A 21,446-nucleotide genomic window follows, 5' to 3' on the forward strand; every position below is an offset into this window, starting at 1 on the left:
TTCATAAGGTCCATTCAGATATATCACTTGCACTTAACATTGTAGAAATAATTGGTTTGGGATCATCTGACTGAAAAGCCCTATTCTTGCTACACTGTCATGTTTACGAGAATGGACGATGCAGGGAGAGGGAAGAGGAAGACAAGTGGCTGGTGCTGGTTGCTTCCTCTTAACAGTGGAGGCCTGTTGCTGCTCATTGTCCCAAGGTCTAACCTCAGTGTAACATGGACTCATACAGTGAGATTATCTAAACATAGCCTGTTGAGCTGTGTTAAAATGAGAAGTTACAAGCAAAATTCATGCCTCTTGGTTGTGGCATCCTTGGATCAGTGTGCCCCTTGTTGCCTGCTGTTCCTGGCTTCCTTGTTCCCAGATTAGCTGCTGAGCCATCCTTGGCTTGGAAAACACTGAAGCCTGCAGCCAGGGACACTGCTAAGGAATCCAGTGGAAGGGGGTGGGAGAAGGGTGGTGTGAGGCTGGCCATTCTCCCTTTCGGGAACCTCCTGTAATGTCTCATAATGGCCTGGGATGCAGTGAGCCTCGAGGTGGAAGTCCCATTGCTGGACCACCCAAGAGACACATTGACCATGTCTCAGCACTAGCAAAGTATGAGCACACAAAAATGATGTTTAAAAAAGGGAGAACTTGAAATAAAGTAGGGGAAAAATTAGAATTTTGTGTCTTGTTATGCTTATTTATGGTCTAGTGTTGATACTATTTGGAGTGACTTATGGGTTGGGTCCATAGTCTCTTTAGTATCAAAGTCTTAATCTGGTTCTGGTTAATAGATTTTTTCCTCCTCAACCTGTAGGTTTTTGGATACTGAATTGCTATAAGACATAAATTCTGCTGGTCCATAAAACATTGAAATTGTATTAGGTATGTTTGAGTGTATATTCATGCATACAGACTCCAAGCAAGACAGATTCATTTTGATGCCTCCACATAACAGACTCAATCTTTTTTTTTTTAAGGAATATTGTTTAAATTAATTAAGTCTGTTTTGGGTCTTCCTTGCGGTGCACGGGGTCTCTAGATGCGGCTCACAGGCTTCTCTAGTTGCAGCACACAGGCAACTAGAGCGCACGGGCTCAGAAGTTGCGGTGTGCGGGCTTAATTGCGGTATGTGGGATCATAGTTCCCTGACCAGGGATCGAACCTGGGCCCCCTGCATTGGGAGTGTGGAGTCTTTACCACTGGACCACCAGGGAAGGTCCCTCAATCTTGATATTAAGCTAAAAAAGGCATTGGGATAATTTAATTACATGCCTGAGGGCTTTTATGTTAGTCACATTTTGGACTTTTGCCTTGCAATTTTAAATTTGGAGCTGGTAGGTATCTTAAATCAGTCTTATTTCTCTTGGTTACATATGTGATGAAACTAGGGATCCACCTCAGAATTTTGGGAAGCCTTTTCAAAACTTCACCTAGAAATACAGTTATTCAGGTCAAACTTGGATATGCTTAGTTTCTGCAGCATGGTTTTTGTGCTGCAGCATGTCATGGAAACAAAAGATACATGGGAATCAAACTTGATTTTTTTTTTTTTTTCTTGGAATAGAAGTAAATGCTGTTGTGGGTTGAATTGTGCCTCAAAGATATTGTTCAAGTTCTAACCCCAGTACCTGTGAATGTGACCTTATTTGGATATAGAGTCTTTGCAGACGTAATCAAGTTAGGATGGTCATACTGGATTTGGGTGAGCCTTAAGCCACTGCCTAGTGTCCTTATATGAAGATGGAAATTTGACTTCTGGGTACATATCCAAAGGAGATAAGATCATTATCTCGAAGAGATATTTTCACCTCCATGTTCATTGTCACATTATTTACAGTAATCAAGACATGGAAACAACCTAAGTGTCAGTGGATGAATGGATAAAGAAAAAATATATATACAATGGAATATTATTCAACCATAAAAAATAAAGAGATCTTGCAATTTGGAACAACATGGATGGACCCTGAGGGCATTATACTAACTGAAAAAAGACAGAGAAAGACAAATTCAGTATCATCTCATATGTGAAATCTAAAAAAACCAACTCAGAGTTGATTGGTGGTCCCTAAGGGTGGGGGGTGGGCTGGGGAATGGGTGAAGGTGGTCAAATGGTACAAACTTCCAGTTACAAGTTCATGATGACTACAGTTAACAATATACTATTAGAAAGTAGCTAAGATCTTAAAAGGTCTCACCATACATACACTCATATACACACACAAGATAACTGAGGTGACAGACGTGTTCACTAACCTTATTTTAATTATTTCTATATATATAGGAGTATCAAATCATTGCATTGTACACCTTAAACAAGGTTATATGTCAATTATATCTCAATAAACCTGGAGAAAAGAATGGAAAAAGGGGGGGTGGGTGTTTAGACACATGAGACACAGAGACTGTCACAAGACAACGAGGCATGGATAAGAGTGATGCGCCTGTAAGCCCAGGAACCCAAGGATTGCTGGCTTCCACCAGACACTGGGGCGGAGGGGTGGGGGCAGCGGGGGGAGGGGGGCCAGCATGGAATAGTTCTCCCTCAGTCTCCAGAAGGAACCAACCCTGCTAATACCTTGACTGCGGATTTCTGGCCTGACCTGTAGGAGAATAAACTTCTGTTGTTTTAAGCCACCCAGTTTGTGGTAACCTGTTACGGTGGCCACAGGAAACTTACATAAATGCTAACGGAGAAAATTAAAATCTAGATCTATGACCCCCATTTTAATTTAATAAAGTCTCTTTCCCCCCTAAGTTTGTATAGAAGTAAAAAAAAGGTGTAGTGAGACATAGCCCACAGTCAGATACGAATCATACAAAAAAGGTTTGTTTGATGCAATCTGAGCAGAGAAATGCTTTGGCCCCTAGCCAGAGCCTTGAGGTTTTCCTTTTATTTCTTCTCTCTCCTAAAAAAAAAAAAAAAGTTTCCTGAAAGTGAGCTTATTAATTATTATGCTTCCTTAAAAAAGGAGTTCACAGATCCTTTGCCCACCTGGTCCTAGGTGAAATGCAGCAAAAACCGAGTTTGAAAGGACAGCCTTCCCCGTGTTTCACAGATGTTCCCGGAAGACTGCAGTTTAAAGCTAGAAGCACACTTGCTGCTGTACCCTGAAATGAACTAATGAACCCGCAAGGCCTGAGGGAACATAACCGGTTCTCAGGTTAAGACTCCACTGTGGGGAGGAGAGGGTGATGAGAATCCACTGGAGTCCTTACCTTGAATAACAGGACCCTTAGCCAGAGCTTGACCATGAGGAACTTCTCTGAAATGACTTGAGGATGTCGTTTCCAATATGAGAAAAGCAGCCGCATTGTGCCATTTGTTTTCTCTCTTCCTACTTCCACACACAATTCTATTTATTCTACCGGACGCTGAGGGGCACTGACTGCTGAAAAACCCCAATAAAACCACACACAGGGATGCCCGGCAGCGTGAACCATCACGTTTCTGGGAAGAGAGAGAAGCAGCAGGAAGCGAAGGCAGAGAGGTTCCCGGGGATGAGGAACTCAGCGCGGGGAGTGCCACGTGTGCCCGAGGAGCCCGGGCCTCGCGCGAGGGAGAGACGCTCGCGGCCGACGGGCCGTTCGGGACCCGAGTACCGCCTTCTCCTCGCGTAGGCGGCGTGTGCTCAGCGATCGCGCGCCCGCGGGAGCGAGGCCGGGGCCGGCGGCGCGGGTTCGGCGGCGAAGGCGGGGTTGCGGTAGGCCAGCAGCTGCGTGCGGCGGTTCGGGGAGCGTGGCGTCCGGCCCCGGCGGCAGAGGCCGGCGGCCAGCAGCGCGGTGCTGACGAGCAGCAGGCCGCCCGCGGCACCCAGCCCGGCCGCGACGAGCGCTGGGCTGCGCCCGGTGCTGAAGGCGGCGCACGCCCCGCGCCGGCTCAGGCCCGCGCCGTTGGCCGCCAGGACGCACACGCGATAGGTGGTGGCCGGCGACAGCCCGTGCAGGGCGTGCTGGCGCGCGGTGGCGCAGACGTCCCACACCACCGACTGGTTCCCCGGCCGGCCCTCGGGCGCGTAGCGAATCTGGTAGGCGCGCACCACCGAGTTGGGGGCGCACCAGCGCACTAGCGCCGACGTGTCAGTGGTCTCGGCCACCGCCTGCAGCTTGGGGGGGTCCGGGAGGGTGTCTTCCCCGCTGAGGCCGGGGCACCGGCACCGCCAGCGCCGCTGCAGCTCTGCGCACGGCGTCTGGAGGTGCCTGCAGGGGTGGTAATCGCAGGGCTCATCCCGGGCCGGCGCCCCCACTTCCTCCTTCCCGCTCTCTTCCTCCTCCTCACTGGAGTCGTCCAGGAGCAGGACCGGAATCCCGCCCTCGGAAGGAGGCGGGTGGGGAGCCCGCGGGGTGGCCCGTGTCCCCCGGGCGGGCTGAGGCGTGCTCCCTGGGTTCCGGGAGGTAGGGGAGAGACCCGGGTGTTTGCTGCCCCATGGGGTGGAGGCAGCTGAGATAGTAGGTTCCAGGACAAGCCGGGCAGCATGTTCTTCTTGGTGCTCTGTCCCGGCTGTGCTCGCAGCCCTAGGTGGGTTGCCAGAGTTGCTGGAACCTGCTGGAGAGACAGTAGTGGAGGGAACGGCCCCGTCCTCGGCAAGGCTGTGCCGCGGCCCCGCCGCTCGTGTGGGGGAATCCACAGGGAGGGAGGGCACCTTGGTGACACTCTGTCGGCCTCCCGCAGATTGGGTAGAGGGGGCTGTGCTCCGCAGGGTGGAGGGACCCTGTGTAGATGGTGTGTGGGTGGAGAAGACTGAGGAGGGTGGGTTGGAACCAAGGAAGGTGGTGTTTTGGTCCGAATGGCACACACTTGGCAGCTGGGACAGCAAAAGAGGGGCTGAGAAGGTGCCACTGGATCCTGCTGCTGGTGTGCACACAGTGTCTGCTGCCCTAGAGGGGAGGCCAATTGGTTAGAAGGTATTTGGCATCAGGGCTGCTTCTGTGCTGGGCTTTGAGTCCTCAGTGCAGATAATCCCTCTCCCAAGCCTTGTGACACATCTGACAGGTACCATGTGGTACACATGCAACATGGGTCACCCCAGTGACCATAAAGGCAACCTGTGTAGGAGGCTCCCCTCATCACTCCCATTGTGCAGAGAAGAAAATGGGAACTCAGAAAGAGGGACTAACTGCCCAAGATAGCCTGGCTACTAAACGCAGAGCCAAAACCCAGGGTGAGCCCGGTGAAGGGCAGTCCAGATGCTCTAAGTGTGGTCTGCCATTTTATTCTCACCTGTCTGCTTCCTAGTGGTGAGTACTAGTAACAATACTCATACTAGCTAACATTTTTTGAGTGCTTGCTGCATGCTAGGGACTATTGCTAACACTTTACTGTATAAACCAATCTAGTCTGCACTACCTCATGAGGTAGGCACTATTATCCCCATTTTACAGATGAGGAGGTAGAGGCACAAAGAGGTTAAGTAACAGCCAAAATCAACAGTAGTAAGTACTCTCAACCTTTTCATTTATACCAGAGCAAGACCCTTCACTGCAAAGGGCCTGGGTGCCAGAGGCAACATGAAGGGGGCAGGGGGGCAGACTGAGCCCCACTTGATATCCAGGCTTGCGTGAGAGGTGAGAAAAGAACCCCACAGGACAGGGCTCTCAAAGTGAGCTGCAAGGAGAACAGATTAGCTGGTGGAGGTGGTTTGAGGGTGCTCAAGACCAGAGGTGTCCCCAGCCCGCATCCTCTCCTGGTGGCCAGCCTGGGCATGGCTCCCCACGGCAAAACAACTCTTCCAGCCAGCAGCCAACGGGAAGTCTCCATAGGAATTCTTTTTCTCCTGTCTCACGAGAGCTCTATAAGCCCACTGGCCCTGGACTTATAGGCCAGTCTCCGTTTTGGGGACTCAGTGGGGCCCTGTGGTTAAGAGCACATTTTTGGAAGACGGTATAGATCCTGCCTCCTCCACCCAGCGGCTACGTGAATCTAAGCAAGTACCTCTCTTCCTTGGGCCCCAATTCGCTCGTTTGTAAAATGAGCAATGATAACTCCTCTTTAACAGAGACAAGCTAGCTATTTACTTCGCCCACTTTCTTTTCCTAGCGGGCACACAGCTAGATTACATTTCCCAGCCTCCCTTGTAGTAGGCGTGGCCTGCTAAGTGACATCTGGCCAATGGGATGTGAGTGACGGTGGTGAGCTCCACCTCCTGGCCAATGGGATGTGAGTGACGGTGGTGAGCTCCACCTCCTGGCCTGGCCCATTAAAACCTCCTGAGTCGGGGGTCCTCCATGCTCTCTGCCCCTCTGGCTGGCTGGGAGGGAACTAGAGCCTCTATGTCCTGGGTTCTTGAGTGTGACTACATGAGGAACGGCTGCCCCACCCAGCACTGCCAACCTGTCCAGCATGGTTACATGAGCAAGATATGAGCTGTGAAAACTTCAGCTCCGGAGGGCAGGCCCTCACCCCTCAGTCATCTGCTTTGTAAATGTGTTACCTGCTTAGGACAATCCTCTTTGCATCCATGAGGAGCCAGGACAACTCACAGCTGCAAGTGAGAGGGTTGCCAAAGAGGTTGATGGACAGGACCTGGGAGGAATGCAGGTTCCAAGGAGGGAAGGAACTCAAGTTGCAGCTGGAATGCACAAAAATCTATTAAGTCAGTCTTTTACAATCAGGTCAAAACTATACCCAGAGAGCCACGGTGGTGTCATGGGAAATCCATTCTGTTAGGTGCTAGATGATATTGCTTTGAGCAAACTCTTAATAACCTTGGATTTTTTTTTTTTTTTCATCTGTAGGGATACAAACCTAACCCCATCAGTATCACCCCTCAAAACAAATGGAGACAATCCTCCCTGCTGGTTATATCAAAAAGAGTCTGTGATGATGAAAGGGTTTATAAATATAAATCACTACACAAAAGTAAGATATTGTTGGACTACCCTGGTGGCGCAGTGGTTAAGAATCCGCCTGCCAATGCAGGGGACACGGGTTTGAGCCCTGGTCCAGGAAGATCCCACATGCCGCAGAGCAACTAAGCCCGTGCACCACAACTACTGAGCCTGCGCTCTAGAGCCCGGGAGTCACAACTACTGAGCCCACGTGCCACAACTACTGAAGCCCGTGTGCCTAGAGCCCGTGCTCCACAACAAGAGAAGCCACCACAATGAGAAGCCCACGCACTGCAAGGAAGAGCAGCCCCCGCTCGCCGTAACTAGAGAAAGCCCGCCCACAGCAACAAAGACCCAACACAGCCAAAATAAATAAGTAATAAAATAAAAGATATTTAAAAAAAAAAAAGATATTTTTATTATAGACCAGTCACAAGAAATGGCAGAAATTCTTAATTAGTGAGAACACTCTTGAACGTATACTATTGCAGTTGAACTGCAGCTGATGGCACTCAACACCAGTCCTTTGGAAGATGCCTCACTGAAGTGTATCAGTTAGCTCTCGCTAACTTAGCTTAAAATAATAAATATTTATTCTTTTTCATGATTCTGTGGGTTGACTCAGTGATTTTTATGGTCTGGGCCAGCTCAGCTGGGCCCGAAAGATCTAGGATGGCCTGCCATATATGGAGCCTCAGCTGGGTTTTCCGGGACCTCTCTCCATGTGTCTCTCATCAACCAGGAGGCTTGCGCACATGGTGCTGGACCAGTCCCCACCAGCAAGAGAGGGCGAGCCCCAGCTTGCTCATCTGCTTTCAAGTCTCTGCTTATATCACCTTTGCTAATGTCCCTCTGGCCTAAACAAGTCACATGGCCACGCCCAGCTTCAAGGGGTGGAGAACAAACTCTACTTCCTGATGGGAGGAGCTGCAAAGTCACATTGCAAAGGGGTGTGTCTACAGGGGTGGGAGGAATTACCAGGGCCATTTTTGCAAACAATGTACCATACCTAGCAATGGCAGACCCCCTCCTGGTTTTCTGCTTTTTCTGCCCAGAGCCTCACTGAGGGTTTGGCCTCAACTGTCTCAACTCCTGGAGTCTCCTGGCCTCTTGTACATGTTCTCAGTTATAATCTGAGCATCATGAGCAACAGGAGTTACACTTTATCTACAGGCCTCTTCCCATCAAAGGCTGGCTTTTCTCCATCTGCCTGGGAAACATCCACCTTCTCCTGCTCTGGGGGAGATGCAGATGTTCTGGGCAAGGAAGGACCCACCACCCAGATCTGCTCTAACACTCCTGGCCAGTGGGCACCTGACAGTTGTCCCCTGTGGAACACTGAATATATGTGTGTGCCATTTATATTGAAACTTAAGGTGTACCCACATTATGTGTATATATATGCAAATGCTCGCTTTTAGCAGGATTCACAGAGAGAGAGTAGAAATCTTAGGATGGGAGTTTACTTAGCACTTCATCTTTCAAAGGAAATATTTTTCTTTTTGCCTGAAGGGGAGAGGAAAAGGATTACCATATTTTGGGGGAAGTAACATTGCTTAGTGGTTCAGGTAACATTATCTCATTGATATCATTATGTCAGATCATGAGGTAGATAATATTTCACTCTTTTTTTTTTTGGCTGCGCTTGCGGGATCTTAGTTCCCTGACCAGGGATTGAACCTGGGCCCCGGCAGTGAGAGCGCCAACTCCTAACCACTGGACCGCCAGGGAATTCCCAATATTTCACTCATTTTATAAATAAGGAAAAGGAGTCTTTTCCTTATCTGACAGCCCTTTCTGCCATCCAGTGCAACCTGCACATGATAAAGACAAGCTGCATTTGCCATCCACATGCTGAGGGAGAGCCTGCATCACGTCCTGACGCATGACGGCACCTAGGTGTTCTCTGCATCTGAAATGACAGAGCCCTAGTGTGGAAGAAGTTTCCCCTCGCCCTCTAAACAATCCCTTTTCTCTTTTTTTTTGGCTGAAATATTGCCAAAGGCGTCTCCCTCCTGCATGTAGCGTTGTCGGAGAGGACTGTGGATGGCGTTGGGCATGCCGGGTTGGCAGAGCAGCCAGGAGGGTGCCATCCCCTCTTCAGAGGGTGCTGGCTGTGCCAGGGCACGCACACGTCCCCCAGCATCTATCACAGACAGCCTCCCAGGGGAGGCTGTGGGTGAGCTAAGGAGAGCCAGAAGCAAGGTAGGCTGAGAAGAAGGGAAGAGGGTCCAGCAGGGGAGAGGGCATTTAATGAGCTTCAGAGGCTTGAGAGCTCCCAGACTTCTGGGAGTGGCTCCTCCCCCAGCTGGAGCACAGCGGGGTACAGTGGGGGCCTGGGCTGAGCCAGCCAGAGAGTTAAACCTTTCCCTCCAGCCATGGAAAGCATGGAAAGGTTTTCATTTGGCTTAAGACTCAATCAGATTACAATTTAGACACATCTCTTGGCTGAATATGGTGACTGGGTTACAAGGGTTCTTAACCTGAAGTCCTTGGAGACAGGGTCTGTGAACTTGGATGGAGAATATTACTTCTCTACTTTCACAAACCTCTAACTGAAATTAACCATTTGCTACAGTGGCAAAAGAAGGCAGCAAACCACAGGTGAATCACCGACAAATCACAGATATTTCCATATCACTTTTCAGTAGTTTTCTGTCATTTATAATCATCAAAATTATGGAAGTTATTGGACCTGCTGCTGGATTTTGTTATTTACGGTGTTAAATAAAGAAGCACACCCCACACACATATATTCCTAAAACACACATTTAAAAATATTTTGTTAACTATAATTGGTTTCTTTGGAATCCTACGTACGTACCCTACTTTATGTATATCAGAACATTCTTCTGAGAAAGGCCCATAGGCTTCACAGACTGCCACAGGAGTCCATGGTACAGAAACGTTTGAGACTTCCTGCACTAACATGTGGGCCCCTGAAGGTGGAGTCACCGATTAGAAGGCTCTTGGTTATTGGGGTAGGGAATGTTGAGAACTTGACCTCAAGCTGCCCTGCAGGGCGGGTAGGAAGGGCTGGCACAGGAGCTATTGGGAATGGAGACCAGGCTGGACCTGGTAACCGGGGAGCCAACCTTAAGATCCGTCTATACCTGCACTGACTCTTCAACCCACTCCCATCTGGCTCCACTGAGAATGAATGTCACCAACACCCCACATTTTGCCAAATCCTATGGCATCAGACAAGGGGGTGGGGACAATGCTAGAGGAAGCATGTAGGGTGAGAAATGACATGCAAAAAAGTTATAAGAAGTGGAAATAGCCAATGACCTTAAGAAGGCCTATACAGAAAGGATGGAGAAGCACCAGGGCAACATCCTGAGGACAAGGAGAGAGTGTCAAGAGGGAGGAAAGACTCAACAAGGGGCTCAATGGATAGAGAAGTGTCCACTGGACGTAGCAGCTGAAATGCCACTGGTCCCATTCAATCATGAAGCTGAAGTGGGTGGTCAGATTGCAGCGAACTGAGAAGCGTAGGGATGAGAGGAAGCAGCCACCACTTCTGACCCAGGTATGCCTGCTTTTCTTAGGGTCTAGGTTGCCTTTTTCCACCTGGTGAGTTTGGACTCACTGTTGAAGGTATGGATCAATTATGTTCTTCTTCCAGTCTGCTGGAGCTGATCGTTAACCCCACTTGCCTTATAGCACGGTACATGGTGTGTGCCTCTGTTACCGATCCCAGCATATCATGACAATTGGCAGATGTCTGCTGTTTACAGAACTGTGCACTCCCTGAAATCAAGGGCCATGCTGTCATCATCACCACCACCATCGCCCTCAACAGCATCATTGTTACTGGTGCCTTCACCACTATTCCCATCAGCATCCACCGTCATCACCTGATGCCTCCTCCACCATCTCTGTGCTGAGGGCGCTCAGTTAGGGATCTCCAGCCCAGGCCTTCCATGATTTCCAGGCTCGTGTATCTAGCTGTGTGCTAGATCCTGAAAGACCTATGAGACATCCAGTGGAGATGCCCAGTAGTAATAATACAAACCTCCTGTTCTGTGCCAGGCGCTGTTCTAGGCACATATCAAAACATTTCCTCTCACAACAATGCAGTGGGGGAGGATTTGATCATTATCCCCATTTCACAGATGAGGAAACTGAGCCACAGAAGCATTAGGTAACTTGCCCCAACTCACATAGCTAGTAAGTGGTGGGTGGAGTCAGGATTGAGCCCAGGCAGTTTGGTTCCATATCTGATAACCTTAAATAATGCTGCATCAGTCTGAAGCTCACAAGAGGAGTCTGAGCCAGAGATGATATCACTCTCATCCACATCATCACCACTGCTACCATCGTCATCACCATTACCATCCTATCACCAGTTCACCATCATCACCATCATCAGAGTTACCATTACCACCATCACTGTCATCATTATATCACCTTCATCACAACCACCATGATGATCTTAACTAATGTTATAGAGCACACACAATGTGCCAGGCACTGAGCTAAGTGCTCTGCATGTTCTATGTCCTTTTCCCTTGTGATAAGCCCCAAAGTGAGTACTCTGGAGCTAGCAGAGAAAAAAGAGAAGTGGCTACATTGAGAGTGATGGTGGGGCAACAGTGCTTGCTTCCCAGGGCCCAGTTGTGGGCCCACAGGAAAGGAGGTGGCCTGGGATCATCTTCAAAGGGACATTGCCCTTCCTGCTAGAAGTCAGGACAGTAGTTGCTCTTGGGAAGGAGGGTGGATATAGTGACACTTGGGACATCCACTGGGCCAGACAGCACCATCCCCAGGTCCCAATGCAAGTAGGACCTGCTCAAGCCCTGGAAGGGGCTGCTGACTTGCATAAACACATGGGGAAGCAGGTGGATGGAGAAATAGAGAAGACCCTGATGCCCTCAGCTCCTCTTCCCACTGCAAGTTTCTCATCCTGGGCTTAAAGGAAAGTTAACATGCATGAGAGTTTGAAGTTTTAACATTATTCTGGACAGGACTGATTTGTTTGGTTTTTAGGCTGGATGGACTCTCTAGGGTGTGCCCACCATATCACCCAAAGGATGAGGAGGAACAAGACCCCAGCGAGGCCTTGAAGGAGCAGTGGAAGGAAAAGTAAGGTCTGGTTTATCCTATAAAATAGTTATGCCTATTCAACTTAGTGTAATGGGCAAAAATCAGTCACGTGATTCAGGAACACTTACTTCTGGAAATGAAGGACCTGTAGGAGAGGCGTGTCTTGAAAGATGTGTGTATGGACAGAGGTAAGTGCTGGCGAATCTTGACAATCCAGCTGCTGCAGGTCAGGGGTCACCTTGAAAATGTGCCCCTCCAGGCTGTTCAGCCTGGGCATCTTCCTTAGGTAGAGGGACGTGAGCTTCGGCAGGTCTCTGATCCATCCTGACTGAACTGAAACACAGAGGGGAAACTGCCCACTACCTGGGAAGGCATAAACCCAGGAGGCCGGCACAGGATTAAGGAACCAATGAGAGTGACAAGGTGAGTGGTGAAGGTCATTGCAGAGCATGGGTACAGTGGGCAGCTTTGGGAATCTCAGAAGCATGAGCCATTTCAGCTGGAAGGGCCCTCGGAGATGACCAGTTCTTCCTTTTCCAGCCCCAGGTGGCTGAGGCCCCAGAGGACAATGATTGGTGAAAGGCCACACAGTGGGGAAGGGACAGGGTGGGGCTTGACCCCAGGACACTGTCTCCAAGTCCACTGTTGCCCCACCCTCTTGTTAAACCCCACACAGAAGTAACCCAGCCGTTACTCTGATGGCTACTAGGAGCAAGGGAAATCTTTGAGGAATGTAAGGAAGGAGGAGAGGAGGAGTGAGGCAGGAAGAGGCCCAGAAACCTCATTTCGTGGCTCTCCTAGTAAATGGAGAATGTGCCCCTTCTCCTGTTTCCTGTTCTTTGTTCTCTTGTCGGTGGTGGAACAGGTGATTACAGTAAGTCCCCTACGTACGAACGTTCAAGTTGTGAACTTTCAAAGATGCGAACATGCATTCGCATGTCCAATCATGTAAGTTAGTTCTATTTGAGGAGGCATTGTTAGTTTTTGAGGCACAGGACCAGAATGTAGAACAGTACATGAAGGTTGCAGCAGCCGTTCAGAATGCAATCCAGTGCTACCGTGTCATCTATGATACGAAAAAAAGAGCTAATACCCAGACATCACTGGATTTTTTTTTAAAGAGGGTAGATAGAATTGAATCCAGCAAGGAACCAGAACCTGTGCCATCAACGTCAGGCGTGAATGAAATTGCAGCTTGCCCTCCGTCTCCTATTGCTGACGATCCTTCAGCTCTACCATCTCCCACCTCCTCTCCCTCCTCCAGTCAGTAACTCTTCTTGCCTGTTCACTCGATGCCAGCCCCTGCATGCCAGCTATTGTACTGTACTACTGTACTTTTCAAGGTAGTGTACTGTAAGATTAAAAAATGTTTTCTTTATTTTTTGTTTGTTTTTATGTATTATTTGTGTGAAAAGTATTATTAACCTATTACAGTACAGTACTATATAGCTGATTGTGTTAGTTGGGTACCTGGGCTGACTTTGTTGGGCTTACCAACAAATTGGACTTACGAGCACGTTCTAGGAACAGAACTCCTTCGTATGTAGGGGACTTACGGTGTAGACGAGAAGTGTTTTTTAAAAATAAAACCAACCTTGTGAATCAGAGTCAGAACATGCCAAGTACAGGAAAACAGGTATTCTCTCCTCCCGCCTGTGTCTCATTGAAGGATTCAACATTCGCAGAAAGAGTTTTAGCCAACTGAATAGAAATCAATGAATGCATCCTCTGGGCATCAGGTGCTTCACATTAACTAAATGTTTGGTACCAAGTTCGTCCATTCATCAGCCCCAAAGCGCTGCATCCACTCCCCATTTTACAAGCATTGACCAGCTCTGCTGGGGAGCAGAACAGAGAGGCTAAAAGTGTGGGCTCTGGACCCAGAACGCTTGGGTTCGGATGTGGAGGCACCGCTAATGACCTGGGAGGCCTCGGGCCAGCCATTCCCCTTTCTCTGTGCCCTGGTTCCCTCACATGCAGAACGGAGATAATAGTCCCCACCTCTTGGGACTCAAGGAGTGAAGCCTGGTGCGGCGCTTCGAACAGGGTGCCCTCGGCTCGGGGAATCTCGGGGCGGGTCTTTTTGAGTGGTCTTGTGAGCAGGCGCCCGGGGCAGCGCCCCTCGAGGAAGTTCACAGCCCTTTCTCCCCAGATCGCCGGCCACTCGGGCTCGACACCCGGCGCCCGCACTCACCGCGCTGGAGGAAAGTGCCGCTGAGATCCAGGACCTCGAGCGCAGCCAGGGGCGCGCCACCAGCCCCCGTGAAGGCAGCGTCGGCGATGCCAGCGTGGTCGCCGCGGCCCAGCGCGGTGCAGGACAGGTTGAGCAGGCGCAGCGCGGGGAAGCAGGCGAAGGCTCCGGTCTGCAGCGCCCGCAGCGGGTTCCCGGCCAGCGCCAGCGTTCGGAGGCCGGGCAGCACGGGCCCGGAGCACGGCGGCAGGGCTTCCAGCAGGTTGTAGCTGAGGTCGAGCGTGTGCAGTCCCGCGGGCGCGCCGGGGCCCCAGCGCAGCGCGGCGATGCGGTTGTGGCGCAGCGTCAGCACCTGCAGCCGCGGCAGGTGACCGAGCTCGGGCGCGCTCAGGGCGCGCAGCACGTTGTGGCTGCCGTCGAGACTATGCAGCGCGCGCGGCAGGCAGCCCGGCAGGCGCTCCAGGCCGCGGTTCGCGAGGGTCAGGGTCGTGACTCCCGCGGCGGGGAGCCCTTCGCAGGGCGAGACCGTGGCGTTGCCGACCCCGCTCCCCCAGGGGCCCTGGTGAGTGAGCTGGAAAACTGGGGCCTTCTGGAGAGGCCCCGCCCGGCTCGGGCGCGGCGCCGTCGACAGCAGCAGCAGCAGCAGCAGCAGCAGCAGCGGAGTCCACCACATGGCGCTTGGCTGGAGATAGAACAGCGGACCAACCCATTAAATGCATCGGAAACGCCGAACGAAGGGGCAAATGCGCCGCCGCCACCCCCCCCCCACCACGTCTCTTCCCCAGGAAGAGCCCAGCCCTGGATGTTCCCTGAAGGGCGAGGGCTGTTCCCCCGCGTCACCAGATGTGTGGTGACTTGGCCCCTGCCTGCTTTGCCCCATCATCTCTCGCATGTACCCCGCGGCACCTCCTGCCCTTCCTTCCCCTAGCTTTGCCTTTCCCTCTAATTCACTCGAGGGTTTCCACCCACAGGTGACCTCTTGAGGAAGGCCTCCCTTATCTGTCCCTGAACTTGCCAGTAACCTTCTCCCTTTGCTTGTCCCCATCCCATGAGTTTCTGGGGGGAAGGGAATGTGGCCTTTCTCTTTGCAAATTCTCCCCAGGTGTGCAGACGCTGCTGCATAAACGTATATTAGTAACACGCCAGTGGATGGCCTCAGTCGGGAGGAAGCTCTGCTGGGGTATAATAAACATGAGACTTAAGGAAGACTGTATTAGTTCCAACGACACTCAGTTGCCCCAATTTTTCCCCTTAGAACTGCGGAGCCACAAGTGAGTCCAGTTTGCCTGTAACCTAGTTTGCAAGTCACACTTTAAATTCTGGGATCTCTTTCTTGGGAGGGCACTCAGGGTTGCCTTCAGGGAAGAAAGGAGCCCACAGACCACTGTGGGGCTTGGGAACCTGGAGTCAAGCATTTCCTCATCCCATGTTGGTTCCAACAAAAGCTAGGGCTCCTGAGGTCAGCCCTGCCCAGAAGGGATGGCTGAGGGCTGCTAGATGTGGAGTTTCTGGAGTACCCAGGATTGCACAGGGCAGCTGGGAGATCAGGTAGGGATAGATCAGGCAGCCATGGGCTGCTGTGGATGCCGCAGAGCTACTTCCAACTAGGTCCTGACCTTGAGGTCACTGCTTGACATCCCCTCATTTTTGCAGGTGTGTATTCCTGCTCCAGCTCTCTCTGCTGACTGCCAAGTCCCTGAGCAACCACCCTGGCTCCAGGGGAAGGGCCTCCCTCTTGCTAGTTGGGGGGTCAAGGCAGTGAGAAAGATCCTGGAAACTGAGGCTAGGAGTCCATGTGTCCAGCAGTATGTCACACTCACCTGGAAGCTGTCCTTTCAGAGTGTGGCAGCCTTGGATGCCCGTCTACAGTCTTCAGTTTTGTCTTACAGATTCCAGGAGCCAGTAGCTTAGCAGCTCAACTTTGAATTTCAGAAGGAGGTCTGTATCCCAGATGCCCCTGGCCCTGGCCCCACCCACCCAGGGATCCTCAGATACCCCAGCCCCTGCAGCCCCTCCTTCCCTACCAAGATATTGTGGTCTTCAGCCAATACTCTCACTGCCTGTCTCCTGGGCCTGCCCCTGCCCCTTTCCGGGCATGGCACCTCCCCCCAGCCCTCCCCCATCTTCACCTGGCCTTTCGCCAGCCAGCAAGCCAGCCAGCCAGCCGCCTTTCCTGGGCCTGAGAGATGGAGGGAGTCCACTCTTCCGGGACAAGGTGAGCACTGAGGGATAATGGGGGCAGTGGGGCAGAAGCAGCCCCATCAGTTCCCAGGAATCTGATCCTCCTGCCAGGTGGTTCCCATTTCCTGGGATGGTTGGAGGCTGAATGGTGAGCTGGTATGAGGAGGAAGCCCCCTTCCCCAAAAGAGGAAGGTATCCCAGTCTATAGGAAGGAAAAAGTGGCAGGAGTGGGGGGTCCTCAGAGGAATGTGAGAGCAGGGGCAGGCATGGACCGGATCCAGGAGTCCCCAAGAAGGATGGGTTTGGTTTCTCTGGGACTCAGTTCAGTGACAGCATGGATGTTTGTCTCTCATAAGGGGTGGGAATCAATAAAGAGGGCAGAAATGCAGAAAGATCATTCCTGCCCTGTGGCTGGGGTGATCAATCCTGGTTACCAAAAGCCCCAGGTCTCCCTGAAATCATGGGGATGCTAAATGTGCTTTGCTTAGAGCACATTTGTTTAGAGCAGTCAGTGCCTTTCTCCCCCAGAATTCCAAGACTGTTCATTCATCTGAGGGCCTTTGATCTGCACACCCCCGCCCCCACCCCAGGCCAGGGGTTAATCATCCCCAGCATTGTGTACACAGACCTCTGAGACCAAAACTTCATCCTTCCTCTTGTCAGTTCTTATCTGAGCAGCGCTGAGGAATTCCAGGACCTCTGGGAATTGGCATGTTTAATTGGTTAGTTGCAAATCCCCGGGGATCTCTTTTGAGGCCTTCTCCACCCAAAGCCTCAAAAATATCCTTTCAGCCTAATTGCTAGCCTGGGGTCTTGCTGCTCAGAAGTATACCTTCATCAGCCCCACATGGGGGTGGGGAGAGGCCTGTTCTGTGCAGCCCTGTTTGGGCAGTGCATTTGCTACCAGGGAGCCTGAGGCGCAGACCACAGAGGTAGAAATGCTGTGCCATAAACACAGGGAGGTCAAGTGGGAGGCAGGAGTCAGGGAAAGGTGGGAAGGTGAGAGGACCAATGTGGGGGGTCAGTGGGCGGCCTCAGGTAAGGCCCTTACCTCTGCCTCAGCTTCTCTCAGAGCGTAACAGCTGGGACTGCCCTGGAGGCGACTGACAGCCTGAGGCCAGCAGAGGTTTGGGGTGTTCAGGCACCGGTGCCCAGATGAGAGGGAGCCGAACCCACTGAAACATGCCCATTTGAACTGAGACTCTGAGGAGGAAGTGGCTCTCCATGGAGACCTACAAAGGGACTTCCTTGGCGGTCCAGTGGTTAGGACTCGGCGCTCCCAATGCAGGGGGCAGGGGTTCGATCCCTGGTTGGGGAACTAAGATACTGCGTGCTGCACGGTGTGGCCAAAAACAAGAAAACATGGAGGCCTATAAAGAGGACCCCAGAGAGCGATGTCAGTGTGCTCCTCTGTACACTAGTCGGGTAAGAGGTCTGGACAGGCCCTGGCTGAGGTCATCACCTGGCCAGCGTCATTGCCAGAGCCCCAGGCAACTCTGAGCCAGCTTCTTGTCCCCGCTGCTTGCTGGCTAGCTCACCAGTGTCAGCAAGGGCCTGGCCTGCACAGGCAGACCCGACGTCTGAGCTCGGCCCTTGGACTGCTCTGTTGCTCTGGTCATACCCAACCCAAGCAGACACTCTCAGGGGGCTGCCCAGGTGGGCCTTTGAGCCGGGGAGTCTGGTGGCAGATCCTGCACGCGCGCGTTTGCTTTGTGATCTCACCCAGGTGGCAGGTGGGCCTTGCCCCAGGGGTGCACTCTGCTTGTCACCAGCGTCCTCGAGCACTTACTATACTCAGAGCCTAATGCCATATGCATTATCTTACTGAATGCTCACCAGGTACGATTTTTCCCATGCTACAGGTAAGGAAACTGAGGCCCCCAGAGGCTGACTAGGCTCTGGAGCACACTACCAGTTAGTCTGTCTGGCTTACCCACTGCTTTCTATTGCCTTCCACAGGCCTCAGCATTTGACATTGTAATATCCCTGTAAGCACAAAAGAAACTCTTCCAAATATTTAGAGAGATCCAAATCACGCAAGAAGCCAGGACAGTTGGGATATTTCCTTTCATAGCTGAGCAGCTCATTCTCCAAAGAAACAGAGCTGACTTCCTGGTTCCCTGTGGACCCAGGACTGACTGAGGCAGATGGCTGGGCAGGACCACCGGGCACCTCTCAGGAAAGCCCTGGCTGTCTTCTCCAGCCGCTTCTCCTCTTCCAGGCACATCTGGAAAAGATGACTGAAGTGTTTGTCCCCTTTGGACAAGGGTGCTAAGGTCCCACAACAGAGTCCTGGGGTCAAGTGTGTCCTCCACATGCTGCCCCACGCCGAATGCCATGTCTCGTCCCGCCCTCCAGCACTGTTCCCAAGCGGCTCCTCTATCTGGGTGCCCTCCCCCCGACCACCTTACTCTCCAATCCAGCTCACTCTTCCAGACCTACTGTGGCTTCCCTCAAAAGTCAGCCCTGATGTAAAGACATGAATCCATGTAGTTTATTCCAGAGACCATCCTAAGAAGCATGGAGAGGGAGTAAGGAAGTGAGACCGGGAAGGGCAGGCACTGCAGGTGTGTTAATGAGCAGATCACTCAGTCCCCCTGGGATCTTCTGGGAGGCTGTGGCCAGCCGCCTTGGGATTATTTCATCATGTGGCCAGGTGGTGGGGTATTTACCCCCTAGTCTCTGCTGCTTGCTGGCTCAAGGGTTCTTCCTGTGGCTCTTACTGCGTGGCACGTCTGGTTTGCCCTGAGAACTCTAAGGAGGGCTAGGGGGATGGGTGGGCACTGGCGGCACCTGCTGTAGCACCTTCAAGGTTTCTCCCAGGCAGGTCCTCACTTGGTGTTCTCTCCCAGCTGACCTGGGGTTAACTGCTGTCACTTGGACTGATGCGCTCCTCCCTAATTTAAGACAACTTCCTGAGAACGGGCCACATTGTTCTTTTCGGCAGCCCAGGTGCTCAGAGTAGAGTCTGGCACTTGGGAGAAACACTCAACAAATGGATGGGAAAAGAGTACATGGTGAGTTAGAATGTCCTCCGAGGTGCCCAGGAGTGGATAGGGCAGGACGCAAAACAGCAAACATTAAATGCAAGTGCCTGAGATTTGCATCCGAGGTCTGCCAGCATCCCAGCCTTGAGAAGGGCTCAGGTAAGGGTTGAGATGGGCATGGTGGATGCGGGTGGGGGTAGGAATGGAAGGAGAGAACTGAGTCACAAAGAAGTCTCCAATCCATTTTCCCAGTACTCCCATGGATCTTTGGGGGGAAGGTCTCTTGGAAGAAGATCACAAGGTTAGAGTGTTAGTAAACCCATACATAGCCTGCAGGAGAAAAACAATGAGCCAGTAATTAGACACCTGGCCACAGTTCTTTTCTGGATTTAGATCAAAATCAGAGTCATGGGTCCTTGGCCTTAGACGTGACTTTAGAACTTGTCTGATTCCACCCCTCCTTGTCCATTTTAGAGGGAGAGAACTGAGCGCCACTGAGGGAAATTGGCTTGTCTCGGGTCACATAGTTGTGTACGAATAGTCCAGTGAGATGGAAAGGTGACCTAATTCTCACTGCTCTATTCTGGGCTCTGGGCTCATTTGCACAGTCAGCCAGGTCTCACCTGCCCTGGCATTAGCACTGTGGGCCTTTCCCCATAGTTTCCCATGACTAAAGACACCTGACTCATCAGGTGACTGGGCAGAGTTTCTAGGGGTTCTGACACCTGCTGTCCTGATGCCACCCCCAGAACCCCAGAAATAAATACCCCTAATACAGGCTGCCCCAGAGACCCAGAATTTGTGCTTTCCAAGGGGGTCCTGTTTGGCTCTGTTCACAGTTCTGGCAGCCTGGGTGGGGTGAGGGGCCTGGCCTAGATGACAGGTGACTGGGCAGCCAGCTCCCCTGCCCTGCCGTCCAGATGCCAGATGACTGTGCTGAGGGTTCTTCCCCCAAGTGCTGGAGTTGGAATGTACAAACTTGAAGGCTCATTCTTCTCTGACACCAGAGATAAGCTGGAGGAATGGGAGGGTGATTGTGGGAGGAGATGGTACCAGGTTGTCAAGTCTCCGGGCAGCAGCTCTCATGGAATGGTATGCAGAGCAGAGGTGGGGCCCAAGACATCTGAGTGGGCTCCACTGATGTGGCCGATCTGCCTATGAGGAAATGACCTTGAGGGAATGAAATAGTAACGGGTTGAGACTCATTTATTTTTCTATTGAGGTGTCACTCAGTGGCAGTAAAATTTTAGCATGAGGATTTGTAGGATGCTTAGAAATAAAAAAAAATACATACCATTTGGGGTCTTGTTAAAATCTGTAGTGGAAAAAATTAAAACTGAAAAGTCAGTCTCTGCCACTTTATTCTGCATGTGGCTGTAGGAAGTGGGATAAGATAGCATATAGGCTGTTCTTATAAACTACATTCTCGAATTTACCACAGCCCAGAGGCAGCGTACAAGTGAAAATTTCCTTAAACTGGGACAGCATACTGGGTTCGCATCCTAACAGTGCTAATATTTTATTGGGTACAATGTATCCTTAAACTTCTATCTGTCTCATATTTTTAAGTAAATGAATTGGTTCAGGCTTAGCAATTGAGCACCTGTATCCTCAGAACATGCCAGCACCTGCCCCAGGTTCTCAGTATATAAAAGAGGGACCCCGTCCTCAAGCAGTTCCCAGTCTAGAAGGGGCAGAAGACAGAAAACAATCCCGCACAGTGTGAGTGCACTGTCACGTTACAAAGGGCTGAACTGTGAGCTCTGTTAGCCCCAGGGCGTGTCTAGCCCATGCACTGCTGTTTCCAGGGTCTGGCCGTACCTGCATACAGTATGTGCTTAAGAAATATTTGCTGAATGAATAAGTGTCTATTAACTGTGTCCTCCCCTTCTGTTTCTGATCAGTTATATTTCCTAATTTGGGATTTTACATAGAAGAAGAGTCAGGGTTTGCCTGTATATTTATTTAGATTTTTAATATGTTGAATAAAATTCTTCCAAAATCAACAGTGTTTGAGTTGCACAAAAAAGGCAATGATTTGGAATTTCATGGAGCTTGGTTGTTATTTATTCCCATTGCTATAGCCACATGCACGTGCAATGCAGACGTTTGATAACATTTTGTGGGATGAAGGAATGCATGCCATCCAATAGGCATACAAGCATGTGCTCAATGTCAATACTCACCATGGAAATGCAAATTTAAAGATACTA

The 21,446-nt window shown here is 51.2% G+C and overlaps 1 protein-coding gene across 1 annotated transcript; it reads right to left on the bottom strand.

Moving 5' to 3' along the window:
- Positions 1-3,629: 3,629 nt before the first annotated feature.
- Positions 3,630-14,738, bottom strand: LRRN4 (leucine rich repeat neuronal 4). The gene is made up of 4 exons (XM_061209836.1): positions 14,069-14,738; positions 12,003-12,207; positions 6,429-6,566; positions 3,630-4,875 (listed from the first exon to the last, which is right to left on the bottom strand). Exons 1-4 carry the CDS (start codon positions 14,736-14,738, stop codon positions 3,630-3,632), a joined length of 2,259 nt encoding a protein of 752 aa, XP_061065819.1.
- Positions 14,739-21,446: the final 6,708 nt, after the last annotated feature.

Source organism: Eubalaena glacialis, chromosome 13 (genome assembly GCF_028564815.1).
Source record: "Eubalaena glacialis isolate mEubGla1 chromosome 13, mEubGla1.1.hap2.+ XY, whole genome shotgun sequence".
NCBI lineage: Eukaryota > Metazoa > Chordata > Mammalia > Artiodactyla > Balaenidae > Eubalaena > Eubalaena glacialis.